Source organism: Heteronotia binoei, chromosome 2 (assembly GCF_032191835.1).
Source record: "Heteronotia binoei isolate CCM8104 ecotype False Entrance Well chromosome 2, APGP_CSIRO_Hbin_v1, whole genome shotgun sequence".
Taxonomy (NCBI): domain Eukaryota; kingdom Metazoa; phylum Chordata; class Lepidosauria; order Squamata; family Gekkonidae; genus Heteronotia; species Heteronotia binoei.
The window spans coordinates 176,461,007-176,472,885 of record NC_083224.1 but is presented as its reverse complement, the minus strand read 5'-3'; the positions used below and the strand labels follow the sequence as shown (position 1 = coordinate 176,472,885).

The window sequence follows — 11,879 nt, the reverse complement described above, 5'->3', positions numbered from 1 at the left end:
AGGATCAGGGCAGGGGAAGCTTGCCAATTGCCTGGAGAAAACAAGGTCCTAACCCTTTATGTGTGTGTTAGGGCTGCCAAATCTAATTCAAGAAATATCTGGAGACTTTGGGGGTGGAGCCAGGAGACTTTGGGGTGGGGCCAGGAGACATAGGGTGTGGAGCCAGGAGCAAGGCTGTAACAAGCATAATTGAACTTCAAAGGGAGTTCTGGCCATCACATTTAAAGGGATTGTGCACCTTTTAGATGCCTTCCTTCCATTGGAAATAATGAAGGATAGGGGCATCTTCTTTTGGGGCTCATAGAATTGGACCCCCTGGTCCAATCCTTTTTAAACTTGGAGGGTATTTTGAGGAAAGGCGCTGAATGCTACACTGCAAATTTGGTGCATCTATCTAAAAAAAAATAGCTTCCCCAGTGTCCCAGATACCCACAGATCAATTCTCCATGATACCCTATGGGGAATCGGTCTCCATAGGGAATAATGGAGTGCCCAGCAGACATCCCCCCCACTTTCTGATGACCCTGAATTGGGGGGAGAGCCTCCAAACTGGGGGATCCCCTGCCCCCACCTGGGGATTGGCAACCCTAGGCTGTACCATGCCACCTTTGCTATCCCTTTAACAGAGGCTTAATGACCTGTTATTTATCAGGTGATATTATTTACCCCCCCCCCCCCCCATGAAAAGCTTCAGCAGCACATTTCTATCCATAAAGAAGTTCAGAGTGATACAGGATTGTGGCCACAGGAGTTGCGGGAGAGTCACAATTGGTTGCTGGCACTTGCAGGCCTTTGGAGTTGCGGGAGGCCTTGAGGAGGAAGGCTGGCAAATAAAAAGGAGCCCATGTTGGATCTTCTTTAGGTCTTCTGAGATTAGAAGGAGAGTTTAATCAAAGGAAGTGGGTCTCTCCCATGGCTTCAGTAACAGGTAATTATTGTTAGAATTGGCTCTTAAGAAGTAGCTGTAGAGGTTTATGTGGCAGTCTCCACAGTTTGGAAGACTGGTTTTGGATGGCTTAAATTGTGTACAAAACTGCACTTATTAGCTCTTTGATATGTTTTTATCTTTGCTCTTCTTTTTAAGAGGCCTAAAGTGATTGAAATATGCCTCTCCTTTTTTTGTTTTGTTCTATTTTTATTGCAACCTTCTCAAACAGGTTAGGTTGAGGAAATTATTCGTTCAAGGTTATTAAATGAGTTTCATGGTAGAGTAGGGATTTGGACATGGGATTTCCTGTACATAATCTGATAGCTATTAACCATACTGATTCCCACCCTTGAAAGAAGGCTTTGACTTTGTCTAAAGCTAGTTATGTTTTATTATGAATATTATTTATTTGCTATTTCCTAATGACTGAGTGGCTGTGAAAGCAAAAGCAACCAAACAAGAGGAAATCTTATCAAGGGGGGGGGGAGTAAAATGTATATTTGAAATCTATACTATCAAATTACTGATTGGGCATTCAAAGTTTCAAAAGTATTGTTGAGGTGGCTGAAGAAACCTTTGAAAGAACTTATACACTTTTGTTTTCTGGGGTATATTAGTAGCCAAATTCCTAATGTAATTTTGAGGCAAAAAAATTTCCCTCGACATTTTTGTGTAATGGTAGCAAAACATTTGGATGCAACACATTTTTGCATGAGGTGGAAATGTCTTTTTTAGTTGATTTGCCTTTTCTTTGCAAATGAATTAATCGTAGCTGTATTCTTCCTTTATAAAGCGACAGCTTTTTCTGGTACAAACTGGAAAAAAATAATATCTTGAGCCTAGGCTACTAGAAAACTAGCAAGCTTTCACAAAGCTTTAAAAGGAAATGTAATATATTGGACATGTCTATAGCTTGAGAAACTTTGAGGAGGAAGTGATGAATTCTACCTCAAAATGGCTGCCACAGGAACTGGAACCAAATATATTGTCTTTCTCCTTACTTTACAAAGAGCTGCAGAAGAAGAATAAAAAGAAATAAAATTCTGAAGGGGAGAATTGAACCACAAGCATGGATGCTTACTAGTTCTCCTGATCCTCCAGAGGCAACTTATAATATAGTGGGTTCTATGCATTGCAGAGTCTTGGAGTGAGTGATAACAAGCTCTTTAATAGGAATCACATAGTAAAAGTTTACAATACAAGACTGAAAATGGGGCCTACCGGCCCAATTTATATACATCTCTGGATTCCCGCTCTAGCACATCATTGGGTCATTCAAACTGGTGGAGGCTTGTGATTGGTCTAGGGCCACAGGGATTTGGATCCGGCAGCCCTTTGTTCCCAAATCCCCAAGCTCAGTCCGTATGGCTCCAATGGGCTCGGTGGGAGTATCTGAAGTCTTCTCTTGAGTACACATACATAACACAACTGTTGCTAGTACATCTGTAAAAATCTTTCATTTCAATGACAGCCAGTAACAAACCCTGCTTTGCAAAGACCATGGCTGCTTTCTGGAAAGCTTGGCAAGTGCCAAGGGAAGGATCAGCTGGTGCCACGGTCCCTCCGTATGAGCACCGCACTACAGGGCCTTGCTTTAGGTTATCAGGAAGGGCTAGGATGGGCTGTCTCTCTCTAATGCACATAAAAATACTTCCCAGGAAACAGTGTTTTCTGAAAAAAAGGGTATTTTTGTACAGGAATACAATTGTACAGGAACACAGATTGAAGTTAAATACCAAAATTATATTTCTGGGATTTTGTACCCAAGGAACTTCTTGTTAACTATTTTTTCCTTTTTTAAAGTAAGTTGCTGTGTTTGGGAGATATCACTTGGCTGTGCATCTGACAATAGTTAAAAAGTTACACTGAACACAGAGACAATTTGCATCTAGCATACATGTGATTTTTTCTTTATCCATGTGTTGAGTACTTCTCAGGCCTCGGATTCAGCGGGAGCTCACAGGAACACAGCTCCTGAACCTTTCTGACAGTTCCACTTCCTCCTTCCCAACTTGAATAGTAGGTGCAGCTGCATAACGATCCTTGGATGAGCCCCACCACCTATTTTTCTACAAAATGACCCCTGGTACTTCTTATGTTACATTTGATGCATGTAAAGCTGAAAGTGCGATTAGCAGCACATCTATCTAGGTTCTGGTCGCTGGGCCTTTAAAGTAAACACATGTTGCATCTTCCTTACAAACAGATGCATGCAATACCTGGGAGAATGTACATGCATTTATTGTGAAATGAGAACAGGGAGAAAGTCATAGAACCACTTCTTTGTGTTTTCTGCCCCCAGTATTCAACTGGGGTAGGAAAATCACTCTGAGGTTCTCTGCAGGACTACATGGGACTCTTAAGTGTCAGCATTTAATCTGGAATGTCATCACTGGTGGGATAAGTGAAGTCAGCTCTACTGAATTCAACAATGCTTACACTCCTGTAACCACACACTACACAGGCATGCAGTCTTCAGTCTTGTTGAACATGTGTGGGCACTCTTGGAATGCTGAGAATGCTGTGGCTTCTACCACAAAATGGCTGCCACAATCACAAAATGTTGGGGGACTATAGGCCAAGCGTTTTCTTATGATAGAGGCAGCTATATCTGAATGGGTTCTCTCTCTGAACACAAAGAAATGGTGCCCCCTGGGCTCTTCTGAAGTACCTCCTGCCTTCAGTGAGGTTGAGCGAAGCCATGGCTGGTTATCTGCTTTGGAGAAGAAGGAAATGGGAGCCATTTTTTGCTGGGGAGGAGGAGGAGAGGTCACTAAGAACTGAGGACTCCTTTCAGGAGGGGAAGATACTTATTTGCTGAATTTAAATGACATAGGAATTTGCTGTTTAGGGGAGATGGGATTAGTTCAGGGAAAGGGGCTTTCTCCTGATAAACCGCCGTGTCTGACTCTTCTCAATAAGATGGTGTTTTAGTTCCCAGGCGTCTCAGCATTGGTGCTTCTTATGACAGCTCCCGGCCTCACCATCCGCCCACTCTGACCATGGTGCTAGAAGCTATGCAGACCCTCAATAAGCCAAAAGGTGTTTCGGCCTTTGCTATAAAGCGTTACATCCTCCACCAATACCCAGGAGTCGATCCTATTAGGCTGAAGTACTACCTGAAGCAGGCCTTGGTGAAAGGAGTAAACCATGGGTACCTGGTCAGGCCTCCCAAATCTTCCGCACAGGGGGCCTCTGGAAGTTTCAAGGTAAGAGGGTGCCAACACTGTCCTGCAATGGTCAGCATGGCGTGTTTATGCTTGCCGGGCTGAATTCTGGATTCTGCTGCCCTGAACTGGCTGGGTGTGGGGCTGTTGTCTTGTGCTGAACCCAGCACTCTGAGTACTATCTAGTGTGCTTTAGACATTCAATTAAATGCAGCTGGTGACATTTGGGTTGCTTCTGCAAAGTGACAGGTCTCTCATTGCTTATTTATTTACTTTGTTTATAGTCTGCCTTTCTCACTGCAACTCAAGGTAGGTTACAGGAGAATGAGCCCAAAATAATCCCAGGGTACATGGACAGCAAGACAACCAATAAATAATGTATTTATTTACTTCACTTGTACTCTGCCTCTCTCCAGTAGTGACCCACAGTGGCTTATAACAGTCTCACTTCTTCCATTGTATCCTCACAGCAACTCTTGTGAGGGAGAACAAAGTAGGAGTCAAGTGTCACCTTTAAGACCAACAAAGTTTTATTCAGAATGTAAGTTTTTGTGTGCATGCACACTTCTTTGGATGAGGAATCAGGTACAGTGAGCAGAGCTACATATAACTGATAGGCAGTGCATATCTGTGGCTCTACTCACTGTACCTGATTCATCATTTGAAGAAGTGTGCATGCACATGAAAGCTTACATTCTGAATAAAACTTTGTTGGTCTTAAAGGTGAAACTTGACTCCTACTTTGTTCTACTGCTTCAGACCAACGCGGCTGCCCACTTGGATCTATCTTGTGAGGTAGGTTAGACTGCCTGTGTGTGACTGGCCCAAAGCCCTTTCAGCAAGCTACTGTGGCAGATTGGATAACAGTGCTATTTTTGAGCAGGAGCGCCCAGGAACATTGTTCCGGCTGGCTTGGCAGCAGGGGGCGTGGCCTAATATGCAAAAAAAAGCCCTGGATATGCATACATGAGTCGCCCCCATGCTAGTCCAGCATTTTAACCCTTACACCATGCTGGCTGTCCAACAGTGTCCAAACAAACACTGAGACATCTTTAACGGAGCATCCACATGCCAAATTTCCCCCACATTTCCCCCACCCTCGTGCAGCAGCTGTTCCTTTCCCCCCACCGTATCTTCCACCATACTGAAGGGTTCTTACTGTTTTTTTAAACAATTTTTTTTAAGTGGCACCTTTAAGACCAACGAAGTTTTATTCAGGGCATAAGCTTTTGTGCACATGCACACTTCTTCAGATACAGCAAAATTGAAATTACCAGTCTATACATAAAGGTATAGCATATAGGTGAGCAGGTATACATATAGGTGAGCAGTAAATCAGCATACAGCATAACAAAGATGTTTAACAGATTCAAGGACCAAGTTTGAGTCCAATGGCACCTTTAAGACCAACAAAGATTTATTTCAAGATATGAGCTATTGTGCACATGCATACTTCCTCAGATACTTTGAAATGGAAGGTAACAGTTCAAACATATAAGCAGAGGCTGACCGGCAAATTAGCATGCAACATTATGAAGATGTTTTGAGATATATGAAGACAAAATAAGAATAACAAGCTAAGTTTATATGGTCAACTTTTGCTTGGATTTAAATAAGGGGGGGGGGAATAAGTGAAGTAATCAATATCTTAAAATAGGATATAAATGTACACTTCCTAGTTGTGGGAAGTTAAGAGTGTAACTGAGGGGTGTCTGGGGCAGGGAAATTAGTGCTGATATATGCAGGGCCAGGAAACATCTGGACTTCCCAATCCATACAGTAGCTCCCCCAGGCATGCTGAAATTGTTTGAAGAAGGATGTAGTAATGGTTTTGCATCACAGCAAAGCTGAGGAAAAACCAAGTGGTGCACAGGAGTACTGTGGTACGATGTGCCATTAGCGCCCAAGCTGTACCAGTGTCTCATGTAGAAGTGACTAGCAATGCAATAGGAGCTGCACAGTGCAGAACAACATTGTGGTTCTGATCTGAAAAGTATCATCTAGGCCTAGAGTTGCCAATTTCGGGGCTGGAGGTCTCCCCGAATTAACTGATTTACAGACTTCAGAGATCTGTTGCCCTGGAGAAAATAGCTACTTTGGAGGAGGACTCTATAGCACAGGTCCCTCCCAGGCTCCGCTTCCAGATCTCCCGGTATTTTCTGAGTGGGAGTTGGCAACCCTATCTAAGCCATGGAAGAAACTAGCAGGTTCCTCTTTAAGGCGTTGATCTGGCAGGGCAATCCAGCAGGTCTTCATAGCAAATGATAATTCTGCACGATGATAGCCAGAGGGAGGGGAGTATTCAATTCATCAAAGGTAGTTTTCTCTGGCTAGTCTGCTAGCACTGGATCCCAGTAATTGGACATACAAATGAAAACTCAATATCCTGATTCTTCCAGGTGGAGATTCTCAGCAGGGCTGGCTCAGTGGCTTAAAGGGGGTGGCGGGGGTCGGAGCTGGAGATGTTGCAAAATATAGAACAGAGTTGGATTCTGGACTTCTTCCTCCAAGGCGGCCTGATGCATTAAGTGAACTCCACTCTATACTTCAGAGTGCTCACCCTGGAAAAATACCAGGGATGTCAAACTCATTTGTTTGTGGGGTGGATCTGACATAAATCAGATCTTGTCGGGCAGGGCCATGTGTATACCTATGTAAGATTAGGTAGCAGATATATAAACTTTTAAAAGGACACAAACACGACTAAAGATTTTTTTTTTAAAAAAAATTGAAATAAAACATGCTTAAAACATTAGCACTTGTTGGTCTTAAAGGTGTTTTCTTTGTATTTCTCCCATGGGATCCAGGGAACTGGGCAAAAGAAGCTCTGGCTCTTTTCCTTCTTCCCTAGGGGACCAGGAGGGGGAGGAGCCTCAACCAATGGAGAAAATCAAGGTTTTGCTCTGTAGCTCCTGTGTGATTGAGCAAGCCTTGCAAAGCAAGCTGAGAGGAAGAAGGAAGCAGACAGGAGTCAGTTGCTTGGGGGCCTGATAGGAAGAAGAAGAATTGCAGATTTATACCCCACCCTTCTCTCTGAATCAGAGATTCAGAGTGGCTTACAATCTCCTATATCTTCTCCCCCCCCCCCCACAACAGACACCCTGTGAGGTGGGTGGGGCTGAGAGGGCTCTCACAGCAGCTGCCCTTTCAAGGATAACTGCTGCAATAGCTATGGCTAATCCAAGGCCATTCCAGCAGGTACAAGTGGAGGAGTGGGGAATCAAACCCAGTTCTCCCAGATAAGAATCCACACACTTAACTACTACACCAAACTGGCACCTGGGCTACATATTTGACACCCCTGCTTTATACACTTGCAGCTAGGGAATGAGAAAGTCCACCAGGAGAAAAGCCACAAGAAGAAATCTTCTAGTGACAAAACCGCAGCCAAGCCGGAGGGGGAGGTGGTGAAACAGCCCAAAACCAAGGCTCCCAAGCAGAAATTGAAAGGCAAAGGTAAGACACTACTTCTGTGGCAGGTGAGAGAGCTGTTGTGGCTGGAGCACCAGGGATCTCCTCTAATGTTGCTAGCTGTGGATTGGGAAATACCTGTAGATTTGGGAGGTAGAGCATGGGGAGGGCAGGGATTAGGGGCAGGAGGGACTTCTGTGGGGCGTAATGCCGTAGAGCAGGGGTGGCCAACGGTAGCTCTCCAGATTTTTTTTTTTTTTTGCCTACAACTCCCATCAGCCCCAGCCAGCATGGCCAATGGCTGGGGCTGATGGGAGCTGTAGGCAAAAAAAACATCTGGCGAGCTACCCTTGGCCACCCCTGCCGTAGAGTCCTCTATCCAAAGCAGCCATTTTCCCTAGAGGAACTGATCTTTGTATTATTTTATGTATTTAATTTGATTTTTTTAAACCATCCTTCCCCGCTTGCTCAGGGAGGTTTACAACACTTTGGCTCAATATAGTAGAAAACAAAACCATAAAAACACAATATTTAAAAATTCGGAAAATGTAATCCGGATACCAGCTGTAATTCTGGGAGCTCTCCAGCCACCAATTGGGGGTTGGTGACCCTAGTTTGCCAGAGGTCCTTGGAGCATAGAGTAAGCTTTTCAAAGCTTATGCGTGAGAGGGCAGATGTCGGGAGGGTATCAGACTTGAGCCAAGAAGCAGCCCTGGGTGCCAGAGTTCTGCCTCTCTCCCTATTGTTTTATGATCATTATTGATTATCAACGTACATGGTGCTTACCTAGTTCTCTAAGCAAAAATAAATAAAAAATGAATGTTGGCAATGGGCTTCCAAAAATGGGAATTAATGTTTGGGGTGCTTATTGATGGAATGCAGAGATTCCCAACCTTTTTGAGCTTGCAGACACATTTGGAGTTCTGACACAGTAACAGTATGGTGGGTGCAGCAACAGAATGGTTGCCACAAAATGGCTGCCACAGGAGATGGAGCCAGATGCAAAACGATTGCCATTCAGTACAGGTCCTTGCGTTGTCACAGTAATGTTAAAAAAAAAAAAATCTGCACAGCCAATCAGAAGCCTTAATGAGCAAAAGCCCTACTGGGCCCTGCCCACTTGTTAAAAACATTTGGTGGGTGCCAGAAAAGGTGTTGGCAGGCATCATGGTGCCCACAGGCACGATGTTGGGGACCCCTGGTAGAGTTTAACACATGAAAAGTCAATCTTTTCCTGTCTTAGGAACAAACGGAAGCTAGCAAGTGCCGGGATTCTTGGCAAAGGAAAGACTGGCTGCCCATCTGTCCTGACTGAAATGGGTCAATGCTCTGACTTGGGTAGGAAATGGCTTTGGCTTCTTTTCATCTGATGATCCCCAGCTAAAATTTTCCTGCAGGTGCTGAGCAGGCGAAAAAGAAGGTGTCAAGCAGAAAGCCCGAGGCAGCTCTTGGTGATGTAAGTGTATCTCTGTCCCATGCTTAGCTCTGCAGTCTTTATGTATAGGATTCACCTCTTCCAGAAAAGCTTGTAGCGCTTTAGAGACCAACCAACATGATTTTGGCAGGTATCAGCTTTCAAGAGTTGAAGCTCCCCGAGTCAGATTTGACTCAAAAACTTATTCCACCCCCTCCCCTCCAAAAAATCTTGTTGGTCTGTAAGGTGCTACTGGACTTGAATCTAGCTGTTCTATTGCAGAATGACACAGTTACCCTCTGAAACTGCTTTCTCCAAAGAACATTGAATGAGTAGAAGAACTGAACTTGGGTTGCCTCAATGATGCTGGGACTCGTCTTGAATGCACACCTATCAGTGTGAAAGTTGCAAGCAGCATGCATGCAAAAAGTAAAAACACCCCCCCCCCCAGTTTTGCATAGTAAATGTGATTAAAATGTGGAATTTGCTGCCAGAAGATGTAGTGATGGACGCAGGCATAGACAGCTTCAAAGGGGGATTTCGTAGATTTCGTAGATTCGTGGTCTATCAGTGACTGCTAGCCATAGTGACTAAAGGGAACCTCCATATTACGGATGCAGTTAGCCTCCTAATCCAAATGACACAGAAAGAAGAAAGAGTGCTATGAAATTCTGCCTGGAGGACAAGCACCAACCTGAGCTGTCTTGAACAGACAAGGCTTCCATGTTTAGAGAGTTCTATTTTACCCTGCCCTATATGGCCAGGGTAGCCCAGTCTCATTACATCTTGGAAGCTAAGCAGGATCAACCCTGGTTTATTACTTGAATGGGAGACCACCAAAAAATTCCAGGGTTGTTACTAGGGCTGCCAGGCTGTACCTGGTTGCTGGCAGGGGGACAGTGCGATTACATCATCTGGAATTGATGCAGTTGCCATGGGCATGTCATGCAGGGGTGCTCTAGCATCCCCATGTGATGTGCCTGGCATGATTACATCACTTCTGGGTGATGTAATTGTGCCGGGTATGTCACGTGCCAATGGAGCTCTTGGGAGCAGGGCTCCCCCACTGTTCTGGCAGGTTGCAGGATCTGAAATTGAGGGAACCCCTGCTCCCTGTGGGAGGATGGGAACCCTAGCTGTTACAGAGGTTGGCAATGGCAAACTACCTCTGAACTTCTCTGCCATAAGTTGTCTGAGACTCAATGGCACTTTTACACACACATTTTTCCTTCACAACCATGAGGGCTAGGAGCTTATTCTTGATTATATTTTGATTGCTGTGTTGTTGAGCTGCAGATACATGCTGCAGATAATACTGGATGTTGTCGTCTTGAGAGCTTGCAAGTGTTGGTGACAGTTGGATTCTTCTCATAGGGTGGAGCCACGGTTTCTGGGGCGGAGCCAAAGGCAAAAGTCTCTGGTAAGAAAGCTGCAAAAGCTACCAAGGAGCAAAGTGTGCCAAAGGCCTCCCAGGCAAAATCAGCCAGCGGTCCAAAGAAAGGTACCAAGACCAAGGCTGAGCTGAAAAGTGTTCCAGAGGCCAAGGCCAAATCCAAGCTGCCACGGGATGAAAAAGCCAAAGGGAGTGCTGTGCCCAAGGGGGCCATTGCCAAGAGTAGAGCTGCCATGGAGACCAAAGCAACCCGTGCCAAGGGGAAGCCGAAAGCCAAGAAGGAAGCTGCCAAAGGGCAGGAGAAAGAAGAGTCAACGGCTGAGTCTGAGGTCTGATATGTGGGCAGTTTGATGGCCAGTAGCAAGCACTCCAAACTTCCCCCAGTGTCAGCTCTAGACAGTATTGCCTAAGTTGACTTCAAACAAAGTCCCTGAGCAGCTAGAGGGACTTTTCAAGATGATGGGAGGTCTGTAGGCCCAGTTGATTGTACCAGTTGATCGTGAGTAGAAGTAACTTCAGCCTTGCCCCCCCGCATTTGCAGTTTTCCCAACTCCATGGTCACCTTCAGAACTGGGCTTGGGAACTCCCATTACATATGTAGTCCTGGTGTGAGGCTTTCTCAGCCCTTGACCTTATCAGCCTGGACTTCATTTTTTTTTTTTGCAGGGGGGAAACCATGTTTGGTCAGGATCAGTGGTCAGATCCTCAATTGCTGTTTTAGCTCTGGTTTTAAACTTTTGCATTGTTCAATAAAGGTTCATGTTCAGCAAATTATCCCTGATGGCATTCTCACCCTGAAGTCACTGTTAGGGTTGCCAAACTACATTTGGGGCCTGGAGATCCCCCAGAATTACAAGTGATTGTAGTGACTCAAGGGAACCTTCATGTTCAGAGGCAGTGATGCTCTGTATTCTTGGTGCTTGGGGGGGGCACAGTGGGAGGCACAGAGGGCTTCTAGTGTCCTGGCCCCACTGATGGACCTTCATTTGGTGCCTGGGTTTTTTGGCCACTGTGTGACACAGAGTGTTGGACTGGATGGGCCATTGGCCTGATCCAACATGGCTTCTCTTATGTTCTTAGAAGATCTCTGAATACTAGGGCCAGGAGGCAAAATGAGGGGAAGGCCTCTGTCTCTCTGCCCTGTTGTTGGACCTCCAGCGAAACTGGTTGGCCACTGAGTGACAGGATGCTGGACTAGATGGACCACTGGTCTTATGATCTCTGGACTAGATGGACCACTGGTCTTATCAGGTCTTTTAAAAATAGAAATAGCCCAGCAGGAACTCATTTGCATATTAGGCCACACAGGGCTTTTTTTGCAGAAAAGGCCCAGCAGGAACTCATTTGCATATTAAGCCACACCCACTGACATCACCATTGCTTCACACAGGGTTTTTAAATAGAAAAAGCCCAGCAGGAACTCATCTGCATATTAGGCCACACCCCCTGGCACAAAGCCAGTTGGAACTGTGTTCTTGTGCATTCCTGCTAAAAGAAAAAAAAGCCCTGGGCCACACTCCCTGATGCCAAGCCAGTCAGAACTGTTCCTATGCGTTCCTGCTTTAA

At 45.2% G+C, this 11,879-nt stretch overlaps 1 protein-coding gene across 1 annotated transcript; it reads left to right on the top strand.

Annotated features, from left to right (window-relative positions):
- The first annotated feature begins 821 nt into the window (after positions 1-821).
- On the top strand, positions 822-11,087 carry LOC132566988 (late histone H1). The gene is made up of 5 exons (XM_060232549.1): positions 822-928; positions 3,863-4,137; positions 7,416-7,551; positions 8,904-8,962; positions 10,295-11,087. The coding sequence occupies exons 1-5, from the start codon at positions 913-915 to the stop codon at positions 10,646-10,648; spliced, it is 840 nt and encodes a 279-aa protein (XP_060088532.1). The 5' UTR covers positions 822-912; the 3' UTR covers positions 10,649-11,087.
- The last annotated feature ends 792 nt before the right edge of the window (positions 11,088-11,879 follow it).

Bases quoted from the DNA above. Each gene is read 5' to 3' on its own strand.
- LOC132566988 (XM_060232549.1), top strand. The intron at 4,138-7,415 runs GTAAGAGGGTGC...ATACACTTGCAG, and splicing joins GGGCCTCTGGAAGTTTCAAG to CTAGGGAATGAGAAAGTCCA. The intron at 7,552-8,903 runs GTAAGACACTAC...ATTTTCCTGCAG, and splicing joins GCAGAAATTGAAAGGCAAAG to GTGCTGAGCAGGCGAAAAAG.